General features: G+C 52.4%; 8 protein-coding genes across 8 annotated transcripts; 1 reads left to right on the top strand and 7 right to left on the bottom strand.

The window, feature by feature from the left end:
• Positions 1 to 485: 485 nt before the first annotated feature.
• On the bottom strand, positions 486 to 1,961 carry cox10 (protoheme IX farnesyltransferase; the record flags this gene model as incomplete). The annotated part of the gene is made up of 1 exon (XM_056936266.1): positions 486 to 1,961. One exon carries the CDS (start codon positions 1,959 to 1,961, stop codon positions 486 to 488), a length of 1,476 nt encoding a protein of 491 aa, XP_056788201.1.
• A 374-nt stretch (positions 1,962 to 2,335) lies between these two features.
• Positions 2,336 to 3,326, top strand: N7539_006664 (putative monosaccharide-P-dolichol utilization protein; the record flags this gene model as incomplete). Its single annotated transcript, XM_056936265.1, has 2 exons — positions 2,336 to 2,962; positions 3,048 to 3,326. The coding sequence occupies 2 exons, from the start codon at positions 2,336 to 2,338 to the stop codon at positions 3,324 to 3,326; spliced, it is 906 nt and encodes a 301-aa protein (XP_056788200.1).
• A 219-nt stretch (positions 3,327 to 3,545) lies between these two features.
• med8 (RNA polymerase II mediator complex subunit MED8) lies at positions 3,546 to 4,400 on the bottom strand (the record flags this gene model as incomplete). The annotated part of the gene is made up of 2 exons (XM_056936264.1): positions 3,546 to 4,191; positions 4,276 to 4,400. 2 exons carry the CDS (start codon positions 4,398 to 4,400, stop codon positions 3,546 to 3,548), a joined length of 771 nt encoding a protein of 256 aa, XP_056788199.1.
• Positions 4,401 to 7,159: 2,759 nt separating this feature from the next.
• Positions 7,160 to 8,559, bottom strand: N7539_006662 (uncharacterized protein; the record flags this gene model as incomplete). The annotated part of the gene is made up of 3 exons (XM_056936263.1): positions 7,160 to 7,830; positions 7,930 to 8,181; positions 8,262 to 8,559. 3 exons carry the CDS (start codon positions 8,557 to 8,559, stop codon positions 7,160 to 7,162), a joined length of 1,221 nt encoding a protein of 406 aa, XP_056788198.1.
• Positions 8,560 to 10,264: 1,705 nt separating this feature from the next.
• N7539_006661 (uncharacterized protein) lies at positions 10,265 to 11,176 on the bottom strand (the record flags this gene model as incomplete). The annotated part of the gene is made up of 1 exon (XM_056936262.1): positions 10,265 to 11,176. The coding sequence occupies one exon, from the start codon at positions 11,174 to 11,176 to the stop codon at positions 10,265 to 10,267; it is 912 nt and encodes a 303-aa protein (XP_056788197.1).
• Positions 11,177 to 15,258: 4,082 nt separating this feature from the next.
• On the bottom strand, positions 15,259 to 16,221 carry N7539_006660 (uncharacterized protein; the record flags this gene model as incomplete). Its single annotated transcript, XM_056936261.1, has 1 exon — positions 15,259 to 16,221. The coding sequence occupies one exon, from the start codon at positions 16,219 to 16,221 to the stop codon at positions 15,259 to 15,261; it is 963 nt and encodes a 320-aa protein (XP_056788196.1).
• Positions 16,222 to 18,497: 2,276 nt separating this feature from the next.
• Positions 18,498 to 19,916, bottom strand: N7539_006659 (uncharacterized protein; the record flags this gene model as incomplete). The annotated part of the gene is made up of 4 exons (XM_056936260.1): positions 18,498 to 19,424; positions 19,499 to 19,642; positions 19,712 to 19,816; positions 19,878 to 19,916. 4 exons carry the CDS (start codon positions 19,914 to 19,916, stop codon positions 18,498 to 18,500), a joined length of 1,215 nt encoding a protein of 404 aa, XP_056788195.1.
• An 820-nt stretch (positions 19,917 to 20,736) lies between these two features.
• On the bottom strand, positions 20,737 to 21,651 carry N7539_006658 (uncharacterized protein; the record flags this gene model as incomplete). The annotated part of the gene is made up of 1 exon (XM_056936259.1): positions 20,737 to 21,651. The coding sequence occupies one exon, from the start codon at positions 21,649 to 21,651 to the stop codon at positions 20,737 to 20,739; it is 915 nt and encodes a 304-aa protein (XP_056788194.1).
• Positions 21,652 to 22,591: the final 940 nt, after the last annotated feature.

The following is a 22,591-nucleotide window of genomic DNA, read 5'->3' as shown; positions in this document are numbered from 1 at the left end:
GTGTAAGATATGAAAGATATGCCCGTCAACAAAAACCTTGCTCCTCAATGATTTTATACAATCGCTTCGCTTGGTCGGGCGTTTTCTCCAAACCAGTCTTGATGGGACGTGGGAGGGCTGCCGTTAAGACAGATGAAAGTGCTCTCCTTTTAAAGTGGAAGGGCCGAGACGGCCAACTCCTAGGAACGGTGTGGTTGAAAAAGGAAAGCATGATATGTGTTAGTTAGACAAAATCTAACGATAAACTTGCATGAAGAACATGTCTATAATCTTTTTCAATGAAATAGATCCGTGATGAAATGAGTAGTGTTGTACAAATGATCAAGAAACAAGACGATCGAAGCCGCTCAAGGTGCTATTCCAAAATCGATCGAAAGATTGAGGTCAGAAACAAAAGATAGAAAAGGACATTTATATGTAACCCAAAACGCCAAAATCGACTTGAAGGGAGCGGCCCGCATTGTCCATCATGTCGGGCCTCCTTTTTAAGTGGTTGTCAAAAGACCATTCTGCTTAGATGAGGCTGTAGCCGCCTCTTTTCGAAGAAGTTCAGCTTCCTCTTCGTCATCGTAGTATAGATACTCGTCGTCATCGTCCTCTGGCTGTCCGAAGATCTTGCGCCATAGGCCATCCCAGAGACCCTTCTTTGTGACGAGACCGCCGACCAAAAGAATGGGGAGTTGCCAAATACTGGCCCAGAACAGTCCCCGTGCGGAGCCTTGCGCACCTTGATGTTGCCAGAAACGATATGCCTCACGAACAAGCCAGCCATTGGCTATCGTGCTCCCTACGAGGAAACCTTGTCCAACAACGCCAACCCACCAAAGGCCAATGGAGATGGGAAACATCAGGACAGAGTACCGCAAGGCTACCCGAGCGTTCCTCGCGGGGTTGACCCAGCACAGCATTCGGTATCCGGCGGCCTTGTATTCATCACGGATCAAATGCGACAAGGCGTTGAAGTGGGGGAACTGCCAAGCGAACAAGATCCCAGCAAGCAGCCAGCCACCGATGCTGTCCTCACTGAGGAGCATATCGCGCCATGTATCATGCCCGGTAGTTGCCGTCTGACCCGCAGCTGCAACCCATCCCATCAAAGGCGGAATACCGCCGACAATTGCACCAATCCATGTGTTAATCACACTGATCCGCTTGAGTGGAGTATAGACGAATCCGTATAATACGATATTTGCAGCCGACAGTGCCGTCACGGTAGGGTTCGTTCCAACGTAGAGCAACCCGAGGCCAGTCACTGCTGTGCCGAGGGCGAAGAGCAGAGCTCCGCGACGTGAGACAAGCCCTCGTACCAAAGGACGATTGCGCGTGCGCGACATCAACGCATCGTATTTGGGCTCAAGCATCATGTTTATCGTGTTGGCGCTGCAACATGACAAGAAGGTGCCGACCGTCAAGTATATGAAAGTAAGGGTCGATGTTGAGAGAGTCGGAAGGGGAGCAATTGATGGGTCAAGCGCAAGGAGAGAGGAGATAGGGTACATGCCATATGCAGAGGTCGTTGTCAAGACGATGAGAAAGGAGAGTCGGGGCTTCGTGAGGGCGAGATAAGCGGCGAGTTTGCGGCGAATGGAGGTTTGAGGAAGAGAGGAGGAGAGCTTGGACAGTTGCGCCGAAGCATCGAGAGGTATGACCGGCTCAGCAGCTTGGGTTTCCTGTGCTGCCAATGTCTTGAGACGCTTCCTCCTCCTGTGTGGCAATTCATTGTGAATGTCTTCGGCGACTGTGGAGTTCGAGGACTCCGACTGGGACGTGTTGACGATCTCATTCGGCACGTCGGAGGGGATGTTCGGATTTCGGGGGGATGATGAAGATGGCTCAGAGGTTGTGGAGATGAAGGAAGATGTAAAACCACCCTTCAGTCCTGTCGCATCATATAGACGATTGGCCGAGAAGTAGTAGGTCTTGTGGAAGACGGAGCTGCCCTGGTAGGTCGCGACACCCATTCGCCTGTGGGACGAAGACCAAAAGTTCCGAGTGGTGGACGGCAGGTGAGACCGAGATTGACCTAGACATCGCGCACACGAAAGTGCCTCCTGCGATGAAGGCGCTAGCCTCCACCTCGCCGATCGTAGCGGGAGCATGGCGCGATCGGAGATGGTGCGGAGAGAGTCGGTGCTGGCGAGAAGGCGAGGAGGAAAAGTGGAAGAACGAACCGCTTCCCCGATTGCGCACAGACCATGTTGCCGCCTTTCAGCTTGCGGAATGTCCAAGACGGGCAGAAGTGGTCAACTTTTTTGGAGCCGTCATCTCCAAAAGTTGTCCCTTTTCAAGAATATCTCCCAGTTTTGAGAAGTCGCGCGCACTTGATCCCCACAAGATGGATGTTCTCCAAAAGAGTGTCGTGACACCGCTTCAGCCGGTCCTCAAGCCCATCGTCGAGGCACTTCCTCAACCTGTCCACGATGCGATCATCTCGTTGATCTCAGCCCCTTGTCACAAAGCTCTCGTACTCGACCTCAATCTGGTCGAGGATTCCGCCTGCACTTCACTAGCCATCTCCAAGGCTTTAGGTATCGCCATCGTGGGCGCCAGCGCTGTGGTCAAAGTGCCGCAGATTCTGAAGCTCATCAATTCTCGCTCTTCTGCCGGTGTTTCCTTCGCATCCTACGCCCTCGAGACTGCCAGTCTTCTCATCACCTTGTCCTACAGCGTCCGAAATGGTTTTCCCTTCAGCACATTTGGCGAAACCGCTCTCATTGCGATCCAAGATGTTGCAATTGGCGTTCTCGTCCTGACCTTTGCTGGCCGGTCGGTTGCAGCTGCCACATTTGTCGCGATTGTTGCGGCCGCCGTGTACGCACTGCTTTTCGACCAAAACCTCATTGATGGCCAGACCATGGCATATCTTCAAACTGGTGCTGGCGCGCTCGGTGTCGCGAGCAAGCTTCCGCAGATCTATGCGATCTGGAAGGAAGGTGGCACTGGGCAGTTGAGTGCTTTCGCGGTAAGTCCTTTTATTTTGAATTGGCGCCCGACATTGCTTGCTTAAAATCCCCTGCTAATCATGAATTTCGGCTCCTCGCATGCAGGTCTTCAACTACCTTTTCGGCTCTCTCTCGCGCATTTTTACCACACTTCAGGAAGTTGAGGACAAGCTCATCCTGTACGGATTCATTGCGGGCTTTTCGCTCAACCTAATCTTGGCTGCGCAAATGGTTTACTACTGGAACAGCCCTGCGCCCAAGCAAAAGACGGCTTCTTCCGCAAAGATTGCGGAAAAGCCTGTTCCGACTTCAAGCTTCGCACAGAGCTCTAGTGCTTCGCCGCGGCCTGGCTCAAAGACCCCTACAACCCGCCGTCGGGGTTAAGAGTCGGACAAATACTATTTGTCTAGAATCGATCATAAGTCGTGATCTTCTCGTAGAAAATTCGTTATAGAACACTCCCAATGAATGCTTTTTGAGGAATCTGTATCCAGAGGGGAATAAGTGGCGCCCACCAGTCCAAGTAGAGGTAAAGAAGAGGTCCGACTGCGGAGCACGCTTGTTGCGCGAGATCCGGGGAGAACGGGGAACCCATTCAGCACATCACGGCATATGTCCCGTGGTCATGTAGCGAAGAATCTTGTCCAGTGGAACCACGGGTTGGACAGGATGTGTGTGGTGAGGCGCAATGTCAAATTCAACACCTCCGCTCGGCTTGCGATGCACCCCCACGACTTCCATCTCATCCTCTTCGTCATCTTCCTCGCCCTCCTCCTCGTCATCGCTGCCGTCGTCGTCTTCCAGTTGCCTTCGCAAGCCCGTCACTACATTCTGTATGCCGGCCTCGCGCTCTTCCAAGGTGTAGTTTCCTCCCCAGTTACGTTTCCGAGCTTCTTGATTCGCCTCAATTGGCGCCCATTGCCATAGTTCGGTCAGTTCGGCATCATTGAGCCGCTTCGTACTCGTCATGGCTGCGTCGCTGGGGTTGGGTATCGTCGATTGAGAGGGGAGGGAAGAAGATGCGTGGGCGGCCATGCCTGCGGCTCGACCTCGGGCCACCCAGTCCTCTACGCGAGGGTCAAGCTTTGTTCGTAGCAGTTGTTGGAGCATAGGCTCTTGTGTGCGACCTGGGTACTCGGGGCCCGGGTATGCGACAACGGAGGCGAGCAGATCACGGTGATCGGAGAGATGTTCCGTCACGCTAATGAGGTTGTTTGATATGATGCTTGCTTGGGCTTGGAGGGACGACCTGGGATTCAGTCAATTGATCGAGTTTTCCCAAAGTGAAGAGCGCAGCAGAAGGGGGTCTGTTCGCGAGGGAGAGTTTGCATACCATGGTGGCAGAGGATCACCCTGCTCCAAACTTGACACTAGGGATCCGAGAGATCGCGTCAACTGGACCAGGCGTTGGCGCGACTGCTCAAGAGTCTTGTAGTCTTCTGAAGTGAGGGGTGCCATGGTGTGCGGTCGGCGAGGGAGCAATGAGGATGGGGAGCACAAGTTGAAGATGAGCGCAGGCGATGTTCTTTTGGTCGGAGCAACAGATTAGATAGCGAGTGGGCCCGCACTGGCGCTCCTCTTACTCTGATGAGCTCGTGATCGTCCTGCATTTGCTGTGCTTCTTATCGATTGCGGCGTACCTCCCAGGGATATACTTCCAACCTCGTACGAATCTCCAACTTTGAATCTGTCCACATGCGTTTCCAGCAAGATTGGTATGCATGGTGTGCATCATCATACCTTGCCTGAAGGTATCAACTTCAACTTCTCAGGATAGGGTATTTTGTTGTGGAGACTATGGAGCCAGCATATCAGCACATCATCACATGATATCGGGATTCGGGAACGACACTCGATTAGATGCTCACTTTGTATCTCAGGCCTGTCATCGGCTGAATCTCTTGAAGACGAGGCAAGTGTTCGATAATACCGAGCGTCTGCTGAGCCCGACAGATAGGTGAAAGGCACAGCAAGCGCATTCTCCTCGCTGGATAATATACATACATTACCTCGCTTGAGGCAAAGTTGAAAGACTTACGCTCGTCTCTCACGCTCGGAACTGTTTCCTCACGAGAGCAACATTCCCTATATCACTCCGGCCATGAACATCAGACGAGATGAACAATCTTCACGAAGATAGTACCCAGGAAGTCAAAATTCAAGATATTCTTGAGCCATATTAGCCTAGCGCTTCTGCCACTTTCATTCCACCACCTCCAGTTGGCCAGACCCCAAGTTACCCTTCACAACTAGACTATATAAATTCCAAGGGACCCTATTTATAGGGTTCCACCCGGTGATCCAGATGATGACCGTGGCTCTGGAAGTAGTACCCAAGCGTTGTTATCATGCTCAAGAAGCAGAGTTCTCTCAAGATACGGTAGACGCCTACAGTGCGGATTTGTATGATCGAGGCAGCGTCAACCGTGGGCCCTAGGTATTTGCTATCCTTTGAGTAGAGTCCCCTTTTATTTTGTCATCTACAACCCCGATCTGGCGGGGAAGCCGAATATCCAAATTCTTCATCCACTTGAAATCGAGTGCACCGTGTATTTTGAGAGCGTTATATCCAAGAGTATTCAATAGGTGGTCGATTCGATCGAAAAGTTATGAGTGCAAAGCAACTCAATTTAGAGAAATGGATATTTCTCAAGACTATAGCATCGTATCTACACCCGACTCCGCCCATGTCAGTTCCTGTGCCGGCCTTTCACCGTGAAAATGAAGCAGTCATCAACCGCCTAACTCGTGGATTTTGTACTATAGTCCGCAGATCTATACGCATGCTGCCACCTCAAAGTCAACAGTCTCTCTTCTCCGGACTGTTCGATCAAAATTCACGAATGACCCCCATGAAATCAAAACTGCACGATTTCCCCTCCTCGCCGTATACGATTAATTCGTGAACGCCGCTCAATCTCCCACGGCCACATCCATCGTAGATACTCATCGTAGATACTCGGCCAGTCCCATCTCAGAAGCACATCCCATCCCGCCTCCAAAAATAAACCCAACCCGTTCCATCCATTCATCCATCCATCCATCCACTGAACGCAATGTATACAAGCCATAACCACTCGGCTACGCAGGAAAACATCCACCCCACGAGTCAAATATCCCGAATCCCTCAAACATCCAAAGCGACCGGCGCCTCGAGCCCAACCTACTCCACTCCAATCCCCCCCCCCCCCCCCCCCCTTATCCCCGTTCCCCAGAAACCCTCACAAGCTGACAGACCAAGCTGACAGCTCCTTTACAACTTGGAACGCTCTCACCCAATCGACTCCCTGGCTCTACCAGCTTACTCTCCCCCATCTTACATTTACCCCCTCCCTCATGCGGTCTGACTCTGGGTGCGGGCGTCCCAAGGCTGGAGATCTGACCCGACGGGCAAGTGGAAAGTTATTTTGGGGCCAGAATATGCGGGTTGTTGCTATTTCGGGAGCTCGAGTTCTGTGCTTGGCGGGCGCCGGGTCATACTCTTTCTTTTCTTGCGGGAATTGCTATTAGTTTTTTTTTTGATATTCTTAGAGAAGAAGGGGTGGGGGACGAGTGAGTAGGCTTGAAGATTTGGGGAGAGAGCTGAGCCCGGGGGCAGGATGGAGTTATTAAATGAGAGATTGTCCTGTGGTTCCTCCTGTTTGTCTTGAGTTCGAAGAGGGCCGGGGAATATTTCCGAGGTTTTTTTTTGGGCTGTGCTTTGCGGGTCTGCATCTGGATCTGCCGACATTCTGCTCTTATTAAATGGGGGTTTGGGATCCTCTTCTGCTGGGATGTTCTACATGTCCACGAGACGTGATCATCACAATGCCCTTGATGCGGCGTTCTTCTTCTGAGGTTCTGTTTGGGAGGAAGAATTCGTGCTTACGACGCAAGATGAAGATGGACTCGGATGAACAACAAAATGGCATTTGGTATCACTACTGACAGAAGAACAAACTGGGAAACATAACTGGGCAGAGCAATGGATGCGGTGTACGGCACAACATACAAGCTCTTCCCAGGCACGTGAGCCATTTCATCTGGCTCAAAGAGACATCGTGATGTACACGCCATTCGACTCTGATATACTCCATGACGACACAGATGACAAGACTCGTCAATCGACTTGCGAGATCAACTCATGATACTATCGTCAATTGACTTGACACACCGACTCAAAGGACAGCAGCACTCATCACCATTCTGCGACTTTCACTTTTTCCAACCTTCGACCCTCAAAGAGGCGGCTTTTGATCAGGCTGAAACTGCCAGTGTCCCGCCCCCGCTTGCGGAGACACATACGCCGAAGGGGACGAAGGGGATTGAGTGATCTGATCCATGTACGGCGTCTTTCTACCCACTTCGTACCCATGCCCACCTATTTGCATGGTGGGATGAAGGTCTGAAGGCGAGGTCTCTCGAAGCTCGTACGAGTATGAATTCTTGGCTTCATCACTAGGCGAATGTCCCTGACCATGGCCACTTGCGAACGAGATGCCAAATCCTGGTCCATACTCGGGGTTCTGGGCTTGACCGGTATAACCCGTGCTGTACATCTGGGGCGAGTATCCCGCTCCGCCTGGGCCCTGTTGGGGCTGCAAGTGAGAGGGATCGTGCCACATATCAAAAGGTGGGTTCTGGCGTCGTCCGCGGCCGGCGCGTCTTCTGCGTCGCCATCGGATGAAGAAGTAGCAACAGCCTGCGAGGCCGAGGACGAGGATGAGAAAGCCTACGATGGGAATGGCAATCACGATGCCTAGGTTGGGGCCCGGTTTGGACGGGGAAGTCGTTGCGAGAGATAGTGTGGATGGGAGGAGGACATCGGAGAAGATTCGCGAGGGCGCAATGCCAAAGACGTACCCGACGGCCGTTCTCAGGTGACAATCATACCGGATGGATTCGAGGACTGGATTTCAACGCGATTCTCACATGGTCAGTTGAGGATGTCCCAGCACAGTATGACCTCGGGAGGGACTGATGGAGAGAAAGGTGAAAGATTACGCACAGTTGGCAATATACACCTGTTGGTATCCCATGGAATACGTGAGATTATAACAAAACTCGCAGCTGTTGATGGAATTGTCGGCAAACCCCGTCGAACCACACCAATTGTGGAAGTTGTCGGCGCTGGGATCCAACAGGTTGAGCTCGGAGGCGGCTTGAATGCCTCCACATCCGACCGTGCAAGGTGTTGAGATGTTGGCTGCTATTTCTGGGTATCCGAACACACACGACGTGAACGCATACCGCAAGTTGTCTGGATTCAACATCAGCAATCGGTTCAGCGGATGGAGAGTTCCCGAAGAAAGAGAGGACGAGAAGCAATCCTCGACTTACACAATCCCCAGTCCACGTCCGTCTCCCCACTTAACCGATCTACATACGTGCTTTCCAACTGGCAGGTGATACAATCTTCAAAGTCCTTGCCCTTGCCGTTGTTGAACTGGCTATCAAGACACGCAATTTGGGACGCTGTCGTATTGGGAGATAGCTTGTGGCAGATGCTTGCACATGGCGACCCACTGGTTGTCCGGAGACCTTGGACAAGCGGAATGCCACTGCCAGCCAGCAATGCAAATGTGAAGAGGGCAAGCCCCCTGGGCGACCGAGATGGCCCCGGTTGTGATTCGAACATGATGGTCGAAATATAAGGAAAGAAATGAACGAAGAGATCCGATTGCAGTCGACGGCTAGTAATCAACAACCATCGACCGACTGACAAATTGCCACAGGTCCCGGAGGAGGTGATCGGCAGCTATTTGAGAGGTAAAGCCCCTTTGTGTTGACTCTTGACTCTTGACTGTTGGATCGATTTCTGGGTCCAAAAGTATTGGGACGACGAGAGAGATTCACGATTCACACCATCAGATGGACCGCCCGGTATCTTATTTGGCCACGAAGAAAATGACCTTTAAGGCTTTCGTTTTCTGCCTATATTGATCAGGTCACCTTGGACCTCTTCTCTCGCCTAGCGGCAATCACGCTGGACTTGCCGTTTGAAGCGGAAAAGAGGGAAAATATCGTATCATGGAACCAACCAGTTCCAGGATCATGACTAGCGCAAGTGGCAATGCACTTACTCCGCGTTAGCTCTGGAGCTATGTGCGCAGCGTGAAATCGGGTCGGCGAGGGGGATGACAAAGCGACAGGGGAGAAACCTTGACCGGAGGGGGGAGAGCGGTCCTCGATCCAGCCGAAGGTGAACCTGCAGAAAATCACACCGCGAGCAGCATTCAACGAGAGTTGCGGGAGTGCTTCGTCAAGTCAAGTGCTTCAGTGTCTTAAGCTTCGGCGCTTAGAGCTCCTCCGCGGGAGGCAAGTTGCATTGGTGCGCAGAGAGAGGGGAGATGGTTGGTGAGGAGTGCATGATGGGGACGATCTTGGTGCGCAAAGGGTGCAGGAGGTGCTGAAGGTGCTGAAGGTGCCGGAGAGAGAGAGGAACCCAACCAGCAGAACGTGATGAAGGTGTGACGAGGAGATTTGAGCAGAGCCACAAGTGATTGGTGATGGGCGCAGCTCGATAGGTTTGTGACTGTGACTCGTGGTGCATAAGCTGCACGGGCCCCCGGACGGGTGGAGTCGAGGTGACTCTGAGTCTGGAGAGTCTTCCACACTTGGGTTGCCCCTCATTTTAGATGGTGCCGATTAGCCATCCGGCAGAATAGCCCGCACAGGTCGGAATCCGGGTTGGAGGACGGTCCCATGGGGAATGTGAAGATACTTGCTGTGGCACTATGAGTAAAAGGGCCATGGCTGACATTTGTTGTTGAGATTCCAGGGTTGACGATGCTGTTCTACTGTCGATGGATGGGTAAGTGCCAAATGCGACGATCCAGGCCGATATACGTTGTGGAGAAGGGTCGGCACGGATGGATGTGGAGCTCGGCGGGGCGGGACCGGACGGCAGATTCAGTCCCATCCGCCATGTCGTCCATGGAACTGGGGGTCACGTGACTCTGATCTATGCAGCAGAGGAAGCATCTGACCGATTTATAGTACTCGCTGCAGGACAGGGACAAGGGACGAAGCGACCAGCACTAGATGACACAAACTAAAGTACGGACGACCTGAACTGACCGCCAGGAGAAGAAAAAAAAAACAGAAAACCAACACCAAAAGACATTTCTCGTGCTGCAGAAAAAGTCGACACAATCACCAACAAGAAGCTAAGAAGACAACCTCCCTCGCCACGGCCCAAACACAAACGAAAAGCAATTTCAAGGCCACCAAAGAAACCAATAAACAACACGGCGGGTCCTTAACCTTATCGACATCAAAACGCATAGACAAGCAATGTAAGTAGTCGTAGTAAAAATCCCTGCCCCTTCGGCAATGGTAAGTCACCCATAAAGCTCGTCATACGAGGGAACCATCCGCTGCTGGGATTGAGCCTCATCCATTTTGGGTCGGGAGCGATGAATCGGTCGCTTGTCATGCAAAGCATGATCAAGTTTAATCGCTAAGCGCGGCGTACTCGGAGGAAGTGTAGGGACCGAGACGGACGAAGCCGCAGTATAGCTGGTGCACCGGGAGCTTGCTGTCCCGGCGGTAGACGAGATCGGATCTGTCGCGGCACTTTGCTGGCTGAGCCGACGCATACGTTGAGTGACCGACAGAGGCGGTGATTTGGAAGGCCGGTGATAGTCATGGGCCCTGTCATAATTCTCTTGGGGCGATTGTTGTCGAGGGTCGGCCGCTAGAGGGCTGCGGACCGAAATATCATATCTGAGCTGCCCGAAGCGGCCCGGTGCAAGGTCCTCGTGGTCCTCTTCACAGCAGTCGTCATCGCTCTCTTCGTCCCCGTCTTCGCACGAGTCTTCCTCCCCTGCCAAGGTCTTTTGAGAATGATTCGTGTCGCGCAACGTGCCGTTGATGCCGAGCCCTCGTGCGGGTGGTGCTCGCCGACTCCGGTCGACCCGATGTCGTATGTTCTCGTTGAAATAACCCTTAGGGATTACCGAGATGGCATGAAGCTGGTCCATCGGTACATCTGAGCCGTGGTAGTGAGAGTCACTGGAACGTCCAAAGTCGCCTGTCGATATAGGCTCCGTACTCATATAATCTTTTCGCTCCCGCGACTGAAAACTGGCAGAGGCTGCCCCCATCGAGGCATTTGCAACGAACCCTGAAGGTTGATCCCACTGATTCCAGGATCCTTGATTGGGATAGCTAATTGACGGATCGCCCCAGCGCGCGTCAAGCTCGGATGACAGCCGACGCTTCCTCCTGAGCTTCTTCATCAGGCTCGCCATGGCTTTCAAAGGGTCTATCATCAAGATGCAGAGAGAGAAGATCCACGGGGTCGTCGAGCTGAATATCCTGGCGGTGGTCCGCCCAGAGACGAGCGGCAGTGATTCACAAGGAGACCTGGGGGGTTTCTGTTACCAGTCTCATCGCAAAGGCAAAGTATCAGACTCTGGCGCGACAGTGACAAAGCGGTGGATAGGTTTCTGACGGACCCGAGTTGGCGTCCGATAGAATGGATAGGTGGCAGAAGGATAAATATGAAGCGATCAGAGAGGGTTCACACCCACAATCTTCAATCCCACAGCAGCTTGGCCGTCCGACCTCGTAGTTGACGTGAATGATTCGAAAGGACAATGAGGCCCCGCCGCATGTCTGGCAATTTCGTCAAGAAAGGGAAAGGATCTTCTAGATCGGTCTTTGCTGTTTATTGTTGGTTTTTTGGGGTAGAAGGCCATACAAATTCAGTGTTAGACTCGAGTTGGAAGCCCGTTGGACGGGAATGGCCCTTTCAACGCTGTCCGCAGAGACGCCACTGGGAGGGACGACGATGCGTGTTCAGCACAGGTCAACAGCGCTTCAACCGAGCAGTTCACAGTCACGGAAACGGCAGAACTCGGTAATTGCATGCAATCTAGTGCATTCACTCCGGCCGGATCTCACGAGGGATGCTCAATCACGGGTGGACAGAGTCGAAGGAGCGAAGACTTCTTCTTGGGCCCCTGCAGGGATCTGAACGTGGACAGAGGCAGCTTTGGTGGGGAGCAGATCAACCGGACTGGGGAGGGACCCACGGTGAGGTAGACAAGAGAACTGACAAGTACGGTATGGGCAAGCTTCAACCATTTTAGACAATAGAATGAACCCAGTCTTCTCACCATTAGCTTCTCCTCTCTGACCGTCGTCTTCGATGATCCCTATTTGCTGAATGTTCCCTCTGGACTTCCCACCACGATCTGAGACAAGTCCACTGTCCACATCTAGAATGGAGAGAGTGGGACAAGGAGAAAAGAAAAGAAAAGGAGAAAAAAAAAAAAAAACTAAAAGACTAAACAATCTCAGTTTGCAGTCTGCCGCGTCCAACCCTGGACGAACGCTTGATAGAGAGGGCATGACGATCCCGGTATAGGTTGCACTGAGTTACTACTGCAGGCTGTCCACCATCGGTCTTGGCAGGGCGCTTGTTCCGTGATTAGTGTCTGCGCACAACGCGAACGGGAAATCTTGAATGGAGTCAACGGCTGAGCTTGACTGGATGTGAGTGGATAGCAGACGAGTCATGGATGTCTTTTGGCAGCCGATTCCAATCGCTGTCGAACTGTTAGGCTGTTATGCTGTCGGGCTTTATTTTTTTTCTCAACCTTGCTTTGTCGCAAGTTGCAGCACTCAATCGGTACCGCCGACGTACGTTGATCTTCTCCCGGGGCTAACGATGGTGCAATGACAGGTCCCGGAGAATCAACCGGGCTGTGCCTAGTACCTACTGGGATTCGATGACCACGGGCGTATATGTCTTGCGTCTGAAGGGAAGCGTGAGGTTGTCTCACTCTTCTCTTCGACACTGCAACATCACCCCATGACCAGATGATCATCCCCGCGGCGAGGCGCATCGAATGCTCCAATACAGGTCCAGAGGCGTAGACGAGGAGAAGGAGAAAAGACAACACGACAAGCCCACCGGCCGCCGCGACAGGGATTAGAAGAGGGGGAGGGAAGGAACGAGTCCTGTCAACGGCTCCGGAACATGGAGTGCTATCGGTCCTATTGTCCAGGTCGACATACTAGAACTCCCGTACTACTGACTGGCTGCAGTAGGACAGTGCTGGTGAAAGTCCGGTGTCCATCTGCCGCAGTGCTCGTCATCCCTGCATCGGCGCCGATGTTACGCCCGCGAGTGGAGCATATCCTGATTAGATTTGCGGTGCCGCGCTTGTTATGGAGCCCTTCTGAGTCTCGGGGGGGGGGGAATGGCTGTCTGTCCACTCGACGGTGGGATGGCCGGTTGGCACGCTAGGCGTGGTTCTTCAGCCCAGGCCTTTTGGAGGAGTGGACAAAGCCTGTACATGAGGGTATCTGAGAGCGAGCATCGAGACTTCAATCTCTCCTCGGGAACGCGTCCCCGTCAGAGGTCGCGAATGAGGAATTTGTGGATGAGCATGATCTGTGGTTCCGAGTGTAACAAGGTTGATCGTCCCGTGGACCCCTCGTGGCGGGAAGAGGTCTGACTGTCATGCTCCGGAGTTTATCGGAGTCAAACAGGACAACCTCCAGGAACGTGAGGTGTCTGTGCTTTTCGACCGTTCTCGGGAGCCACACTTGAGATGCGACACTACTCATCGGGGAAAATGAGGAAAAGGGATAACCTCAACCTGATGACGATCCAAAAAAAAAAAGAAGAAAAGAAAAGAAAAAGAAAAAGAAATAGAAAAAAGGGGGAGCCACCATGACAAATCCATAATGGGTGTAATTGAATAGGTGATCGTTTGCATTCCGGCCCTTTGGGGTCCTGGATTTCCTGGTCGGATGCCGAAAGAGGGGAGACAAGATACGCATGGAACGAGTGGAAGAGAGAGCATCAAGCGGAACCCCCGTACAAGATCGACGGAGGAGAGCAAAAACACGGGCCACGCACGCATCCGTCGTCCATCATCAAGAGAGAGAGAGAGAAAGGAAAGTGGAAGATCCGCGACCGAAGCAGCGTCCACGCCTGATGGCGGATTTAGCGCGCAGCGGGCTGGCCCAGTGGGAGTCGATGGTGCACGCCACGAACCCATTTGGCAAGTCCATACTCCATACTCCGGAAGTCCATAGAGTCCATACTTCTACTACTCCATGGTCCATAACTCCATACTCCATACTCATAGTATACAGATACTCAGTAGAGTCAGTACTGCGGTACAGGAGAAGTGGAGGATGGGAGGACATCCTTCATTGAGAGGTACCAAGTAACCCTCATGTGACTACCTAGGTCGCAGACTAGGCTAGTGACAAGGTAATTCTCTAGTATCGCAGTAAGTACAGCGTCCCAGCCCTGCAGCCTGGAGTTGCCCGGCGTCGAGATTGGCCCCGATTAGTTAATAGTTACAACTTACTGGACGCATCACCCGCTCGAGAAGATTACCAGATTCGGATACTTGCGGGGACTCGTAGATAGCAAATAAGCATAAGTACCTTCTGCCACGGACGTAGTACTTGTGCTCGTTCTTCCACGCTCAACAGAGTACTGATTCAGCGGCGCAGTAAATGGTGACTGTAGAGTGGCGTGGCCATGCCCAATGTTCTAGCGGTAGTAATTGTGTTGAAGTCCTCCCAGATGCAGGTGAATTCCACCTCTCGAGCAGTATACCAAAGGTCAAAAAGCTCTTCACAATGCACATACTTGTAAGCAGCACGGAACCCGTGCTGCTGACAGCGACTCGGAGACTGAGGTTCCTTACTCCTGCACCATCATCCTCGGTTATGTTCTTGGTGGGAGACTGACAACATTACTATACAGTATACAGTATACAGTATACACTATACCCAACCTCTTGATCTTTCCGTTCAAGGCATGGAATCGTTTGGATTATGTTTATTTTTCTCCATAGAGCACAACAAACGCCTACGCTAGTTCATGAATCATGACATGGTTGCTCGTGACCGAAAAGAAAAGGGCAAGAAAAATCACAATCTATCGAAACGACAATGCTTCTGGGACAAGTCAAGAAGAATCGTTCACGAAAAAGCCCGAAATCCGTTCGAGACTCCGATGTTGGAGTTAAAAAAAAAGACAAAAGCCCAAAAGCCCCCCCCCCCCCCCCCCCCCCCCCCCAAAAACAGACGCCCACCGGCCAAGCAGTGCCCTGGGAGGCTGGGCCCCATCATATGGAGCCCGCCAAACCTACTTGGAGCCGGACCAAACTTTCAATGGGCAGGGATAAGTCATAATGGGATTATCCGCCTCCCGGTACCAGTGCACCGGGGTTTGAACCACAGCACTTCTGGAGGGTCAACCTTGCCTGTTGCCTAGTAGTACGCTTGCGTCGGTGCCTGTGAGACCATGTCTGGATTTTGACACATTATTCTGATCGATCGACTCATCATGAATTTTTCAAAAGTTGGTAATCAATCTCGACAAGACCGGCTTGGCCCGTCGCGGGCCCCGGGAGCTCTGCCCAGCGGCAGCCGCGGGCATGGGCTCCGAGAAACTGCGTTCCCTGCCATCACCCGGTCTCGAGGAGCGGTGATGCTCCGTGGAGCCCATATTGGGATGGTGGCTCGACGCCACGGTCGGCTGATTCCGAACCGCTCGAGATTGGGGTTGGGATGGTGGTTGGAGTTGGGGTAACGGGGGTGCCGCGCACAGGTTGGGAACCCGCGGCGGCTGGAAGTACATGGACGATGGGCGCGCGTCGTGATAGTGCACTTCGCTTAGTCGGGATGATTGGCCCGGCAGGTGATGGTGCCAGGCAAAGGAATCGACGGTGGAGTCGGTGAAAGACGGCTGAATGGGAGGGTATTTGGATGGGTCGTAGGTCGGCAGGGCTGGATAGCCTCCCGACAAGTCGACGGATGCGCGGGAGGGCGGATAAGATTGTTGTGGAGGTGGCATCGCATTGTGGTGCTCATGATGATGATATGGGTGTTGGTGGTGGTACTCTTGCTGGTGCGGGCCACTCCTCCTTTCTCGGGCATAATAGTATTGTTGAGATGCCGTGCCGGTGCTGTTGCTGTTGCTGGTGCTGGTGCTGGAGCTGGAGCTGGCCTGGCGGGCCTGCGACGAAGCAGAATACCCGCCGGATCCTCCCTGGCCAACCCTAACTCCGACTCCATCCCCCACGCCCAGGCCCAGCTCATACAGGAACCCACCGTGGCCTCGTCGAGACTGTGGGTGCGAGGTTGGCGCGGGTGCGAAGGAGGAGAGTGGCCGAGGGTGCGTTGAGCGGGGCCCCGGATGAGCAGACACTGGAAGCAAGCCCAGGTGCTCGGGTTCGTGCGATTGGCGCTTTCGCTTCGCTCGCTCCTTGCGAGAGAAGATGTGCAGCAGATTACCCGTCACTGTGATCGTGTCCATCCGGTCAGTGGTGTGGATATGTGGATGTGATTCATTTGAGACGATCTGCATCATCCGCCGGTCTTGGCTCCAGCATGGAATTCAATCGGTGGAGAAACTCACTACTGGTGGTGGAGACTGGAGACGAAAGACTGGAGACAGCCTCCTCTAGTCCCGCGGAGCTAGCTCTCTAGCAAGTCCAAGGACCTCCGACTCACGGACAGTAGGCACTAGGCACTAGGCAGGCTGCTCGATGTGGTCGTGTTGGTCCCCTTTCTCTTGGGACGATAGTATCCTTTGATTGGAGATCTCAATGAGACAGCCAGGTGGACTGGGGATTCTCCTCGATAACGACAACAGATGAACCGGGGAGGACTCGCAATCGACTGCATCCAGGTGATCGACGACTCTCAAATCCCGGCGGGCCCTTCCTAGCTTAGGGAGTGATTGAGGCTTTTCATGCAAACACCTGATGGCAGTCACAGGAAGCTAGCAGGGGTCCTTCAGGTCCAAATGAAGCGGAGCGGATATGATGCTGTCCGATGGCGCGCGATTGGGAGACACGACGACAATTTCCAACCGGAGGAATGGCTCGAGACGAATCAAGGATCGCGTGGATGCACCGTACTGAGGGAGGACACCGGATTCAAGGTCGACCGCCCCTGTCCAGACAAAGTTGATGTATAGCTCGGGGGGACTCAGTCTTGCAGGTGGCAAGTGAAATCGAGAAAAGAAGGGTCAGGAATTAACCACCAGCCCCCTCCGACTATACACACTTCTCCTCATATTCCAAGAAGAAAAACAAGAGATCCAACCAAACTCCCTCCACCTCTCCTCAGTCCTATATAAGCCTTGTGTGCTTTTGTCCACACTGCAGTGCTTTGTTCTCTCGGTGCAGACAGAGCCGCCCTGTTCATGTGTAAGCGCGACGCCTCTGTCCCAATTTCCACCATCTCATCCGCACAGACCAGCGGTCTCTGTTTCAAAGAAGCCCGTCTGGGCACGCGATCCTCATTCGGGGAGGATCGCGACCCAAACGGAAGCCAGAGAATGTAAATTAGCGTTCAATCTTGGACAGCAAGACATCCCAAGCCACCGTCTCCGAATGCAAGAGGCAGCGCCATGGCTGCGGTGTACCCCTCAATTAGGGGCCTATTGATAGAATGAGGGTCCAAACGATAGAAGAGTTAGCAGGAGTTAGATTGTGCTCGTGCCCCCTCTGTCCCCAAACGAGGTGCATAATCTGCCATAATTATCTCACATTCTAGTCCAATCTGGACTGCCAGCTCATCGAGCGTAAGGACGTGCATGGCACTAAGTCCTGCTTGGGTATCGCCACAAGTCTGGCCTACGCCTGGTTTCATGCAAGAGCAAACCCCCCCTCCAGCCTGGCAGTGGCAGATGATGAATCGTATTATGCGGCTTGGTGCCTTGGTTATGCATACTGCAATTGGAACTTAAATCTGCCTTACCCGCTAAACCCTAAACTGACAAGTAATTAACTTCATCTCAGTCTGGGGAGAAAAGTCCTTCTGCTTGGCAAACCAACACTTCAAGAACTCTCTTAGTGGCTGGCCGTAAGCGCCCTTGGAAGATCGGAGATTCGGAGATTTCGGAGTGCAGGTTGTCGCCGCTGAGTACGATCCTCCGGGGTCCTTTGTGCAGTGTACCCAGCTATGACTGTAAACTTACATGTCTTTGGATAGAGATTGCCCCTCGAGTCGTCAAGCACTTTCGGGCAAGTGTCTTTGATCCCTTACATTATGGGTGGTCGTCAGACTTGATATCTGCGACCCATTTATTGTCAATCTGTTACGCTACTCCTTATGTACCTACCTAGATACGTGTGACTGGAAGGTGCAGTTGACATGTAGTTGAACTAGACAGCAGACACAAGCCAGTCCTTCGACTGTTTACCTGTACTCGGTGGCTCCATCCAGACACCGAGAACTACACTGATCTGGTATCTACCACCACTTAACCTTCCCTTCGTCAACCCTGAGAACAAAGTAATAATTCCATTGTCTGTCTCTTCGTGCTCGCAGCACGCCGCACCGAGTAGTAGTCATCAATCGGGGAATATTCGGAAACAAAATGACCAAGTCAACAGGCCCCGAGTAATGCCGGGACTAAAGCTGGACTACTTGTAGGAGTAGACGAAATTACAAGCGTCCATGTATAACCTCACCAGGACACTGAAAAAAACAAAAGAGTCAAAAAGGAGTCGCGTACAGTATACTATGATATAATTGACATGATTTTATACGACTCACATAAGAGAGAAATGCAGAAGGACCTTACTCCGCATACGCACGATAAACCGCCATACCTTTCTCGGTCGTAAAGTCCAGCGCCACACCCTGACCGACAAAGAACACAAAGCCCTCCTTCAACTCAACGTTTTGATCGCCGGGGATCTTCATGGACCCACAGCCTTTGGTGACTACCATCAAGCTCGGTCCCAAGATCGCCTGATGCGTCTCCGTCTCGCCAGCACCCAGGGTCGTGACCAGCACGGAAAATTCACTGATCGGGGGCGCATAGACATCGGTCCGTCCCTGAAGGCCCTTGTCGCTCTTTTTCCGGGGCAAGAGCGCGCTCTGCGCATCATGCGGGCTAAAAGTCAGGGCCTGGCCGAAGAGCTCGACGCTATCACGCTCCGCCACGGGACAGAATCCGGTGTTGATCACGTTGTCGGATCGCGCCATGCATTCAACAATATCACCTGAAAGGTAGGCATGGATACTGTCTGCGGGGACGTAGACCGAGTCACCAGGTCCCAGGGTAAGATAGTTCATCAACAGGGTGGCGACCAAATTACCGTTGTCACCGACGGAGTATTGCTTGCTCAGGCGATCCAATAGACCGGGGATGTATGTATCGGCGCCAAATTGGGACTCCGGTAGGGTCTGGAGTTCTTTGACGATACTTTCGACGTTATCAGCGGAAGCGCTAAGTAGATTGATGCACACTCGTCGAAGAGTCTCATCATCGAATTTGTCGGTTTTGGGAACAAACTGCTCCAGCGGCTTCAGCTTGAAGAGAGCTTCAATGTCCTGGAGGGGCTTCCATCCCGCGAACAGTTCAAAGTTGGAGAGAGCAACAGCAATCTCGGGCTTGTGGTTGGTATCTCCGAACTTCTTCGGGTCTTGCTTATGGAGTTTCTCGGCGAGTTTCAAGTCGGGGTGGATCTGGAGGGGCAGGGCCTTCGCGATGGAGAGGATCTAGACGTGTTTTTCGTCAATTTTGAACCCAGCACACTATCCCCTGGGTCTGCTTCGGGGTCTGAGTCACATACCTTAGGTAGGAATGGAATCTCCGCCCCGTATCGATCTAGAACCGACTTGCCCATCAACTGGGGGTTCTTTTTAATGTAGTCGGCAAGTGGCTCCCCGGTCGATACCAAGTGGGAGGGATTTGACGGATAAGTGCCCATCCACATCTGAGACGATCCATTTAGCAATCTTTCAATCCCCAGTAAACCCCTCTCGTATATTCGCAATAAATTTACCTCGGAATAGTATTGGGATTCGTCCACCTGGGTGTCTTTCCCAGGTGTCTTGGACCAGAGATGGGCAGCCATTGACTGTTTGCCCTTCTTACCCCAGCCGTCATTCTACCTCTCTCGTCAATATTTGGGTGCCTGTGACATATCTCGATTAGAGAAATCCGCTTACCTTGACGCCGCAATGCAGCTGGACTACCGCATCAGCCATTTTTGTATTCGGAATGATTGTGTTGGGTTTGAAAAGTCGTCCAAATGGGTCTCAGTGGAGGGAATTGGTGTATGAACAAAAATCTCTTCGGAAATCAAATGAAAGAAAAACAGAAGTTGATATCAGATGCGACATTTCCCATCGCTGCCAGTGGGACCATTTTGCCCATGCCGTCATTGTGATCAAGTGAATGCTCTATTCTGATTACATATCTTGTCTCGACCAGGCTTCCCTCGGCTTCCGAGCTGGTCGGAACAAGTTGGAAAGCCCTGACGAAGGGAGAGAAGCAGGTCACCAGGTGGAATGGAAGTCCACCAATGAAGAAAGAGTCGTTTTTATCTGACAGGAACCAGACGTTGGAGGTCTGTCTTGTTTCTGTTTGAGTCGAGATCAAGAAAGATAAGACAGGAGTTCAATTGGCACCGAATCATCAGTCGTCATGACGTCAACCGCCAAGCATTTTCAACGTGCCCGGCCACCAATGTATGCCGCGATCATGGTTGGAAGAGACGTGTAGAGGCAAATCTAAGAACAATAAGACAAACATTTGAACATAAGTAGAGAAGTAATTCAAGACTTTCTTGGATGTGTCAAGTAGATATCTTGCAATGTATCGCTACCCACATGCTTAAAGAAAGCTAGGTGCCTAAACTGTAAACAAAGCGCCACCCGAATGTTAAACGCCGGAAGTGCCAAGAAGTCGAATCTTCAAACGGTGGGCAAGGATCGACATAATCGTTTCAAAAATCCTCTGGAATCAAATTGGAGAAGTAGTCATTTGTCATTCCCAGTCATTTTGATCATCAGATCATCATCTCCATTATTCATAAATGTCCTCGGGATCGGGAACCATTGCCATGGTCATCGGCCTTAACGAGGTTGACCTCCTGTGACCGGCCGCAACAAAAGGCGAGGTCCTGCGTCTGGGTCGCATGGTAGAAGTGAGCAGAGGCCCCGAGCCTGAGCTGTCCGAGCTACCGCCGACACTTGATCCTACGCTGTGACGATCGTCTTCCCTGAAGTGGTAGCTTTGATGACCATGGTGCCTGGCCGACACTCGGCCTCGCTCTCGATCGTACAACTTAATAGAGTCGATGCATGAGTCACGTCGAGCACTGGACTTGCCAGAAGACATTGCCGATTGACTTCTTGAGCCATGAGGGGAGGGGATATCCTCAAGGTATCGGCCACTGGTCGGGATGTACCGATAACGATGCTTGGAATGATCTGGAGTTTCGGAGATCTCTGAAGGATAGTCTTGATGGATCGGCTTGTAGGCAAACTCTGGCTTCTTCTGCTCCCTTGATTCACCGCCTGGCGTTTGCAGTGAATCACCGCGAAGTTGCGATGGATGCGACGCCAAGCGCACAGAGAGTCTATTTCTATTGGGGCGTAGGTCACCCAAAGAGAGCGACTGACGCCGCGAGTTAGACTCATCAGATGTTCTCTCCGCTATGATGCCTGTGCGGTACTCATCGACGCTTCCGTTCTTGACCGTTCTCCTCGTCGGGCCATGTCTAACGGATCCTTCACGGCTTCGGTCTGCCGGAGAGCAATCAGGTACGAATCCTGGACCGTACAGCTGTCTCTCTTGTGCCCGGTGGGGGTTCTCGTATTGATTCCATGATCCATCTGTAGGCACTGAGATGGTCACATCTCCCCATCGAGTGTGAAGTGGCTTCGCAGATTCTGCGCGACGAAAGACCGCCAAGGGACTGTTGACTAGTCCTGCCATGGAGGCTGCTGCGCTTAACACTGATGTCGGTGTTTCAAATTGCTTTATGATGGCCAAGTAATGCAGGTCCTCGATAAATCTGATCAACAATTGATGAAGGGCTTGAGATCGTGGGAACAGAGCGGGGTGCTGTAAGCTTCTGAAGTAGGATTGTATCAATCCTGACTAGGCCAATGCAGGATAGCTCCAGCGTCCGCTGCGCGCGATACTCGAGGAGGAACAGCGCAGGCCCCCTCCCCATGCGATACGCGTGCAGGGCGCAAGACCAATTAACCTAAATGACAATGCGCCAGATGGAATCGGACCAGGTTGAGAATGGAGAGAAGCAGGGATCTGAACTTCCGCGGGAGGGGTTGATAGCCAATGACCTGGTACCTCCTGGGGAAAATAGCCTAGACTGGGGTGCAAAGGATTCACAAGGCGAGACCCGATGAGATGAGTTGAACCTGAGAATTCAGGACAGGGAGAGATGGATGGATGACCCTCAATCTTACTTCTTGAGATCACCACGGCGAACAACCGAAGACAGCGATGAGCAACATGAACGATTCCACAGGGGATCCCCGTGCAATTCGCACGGTGACGGGAGGCGTCCGGATATTAAAGCTTGGTGACTCCATTAGAATGTTCATCCTTCTGCTTATTTGCATGATGCGAAGCATACACAGAGGCTCGCTGAAGCTGACAAGGTTCCGGGCAGAGCAACGCTCAAGCCAGCTGGAGACGAGCGCGAAAGAGAAGGGCCTATGGCAGCTGCGCTGTGGCGCCGGAATGCTGCAGCTGAGCGGAGAGATCTGCGGAGGCTGCGTGAATCAAGAACAAAAGGAGCTGAAAAGATGAAACCTAAAAAAGAAAAGTATCATTAATTAGCAAGGCGCTGTTGGTCTAGTTCGGCTCTTATGCACGTCATATATCTGACGCGGAGCCCAAAATAGAAATC

Source organism: Penicillium diatomitis (genome assembly GCF_028827545.1).
Source record: "Penicillium diatomitis strain IBT 30728 chromosome Unknown utg000009l_segment0_segment0, whole genome shotgun sequence".
NCBI classification, from domain to species: Eukaryota; Fungi; Ascomycota; class Eurotiomycetes; order Eurotiales; family Aspergillaceae; genus Penicillium; species Penicillium diatomitis.
Note: the sequence above shows the minus strand (reverse complement) of the source record. Positions and strands in the feature narration are given on the sequence as shown.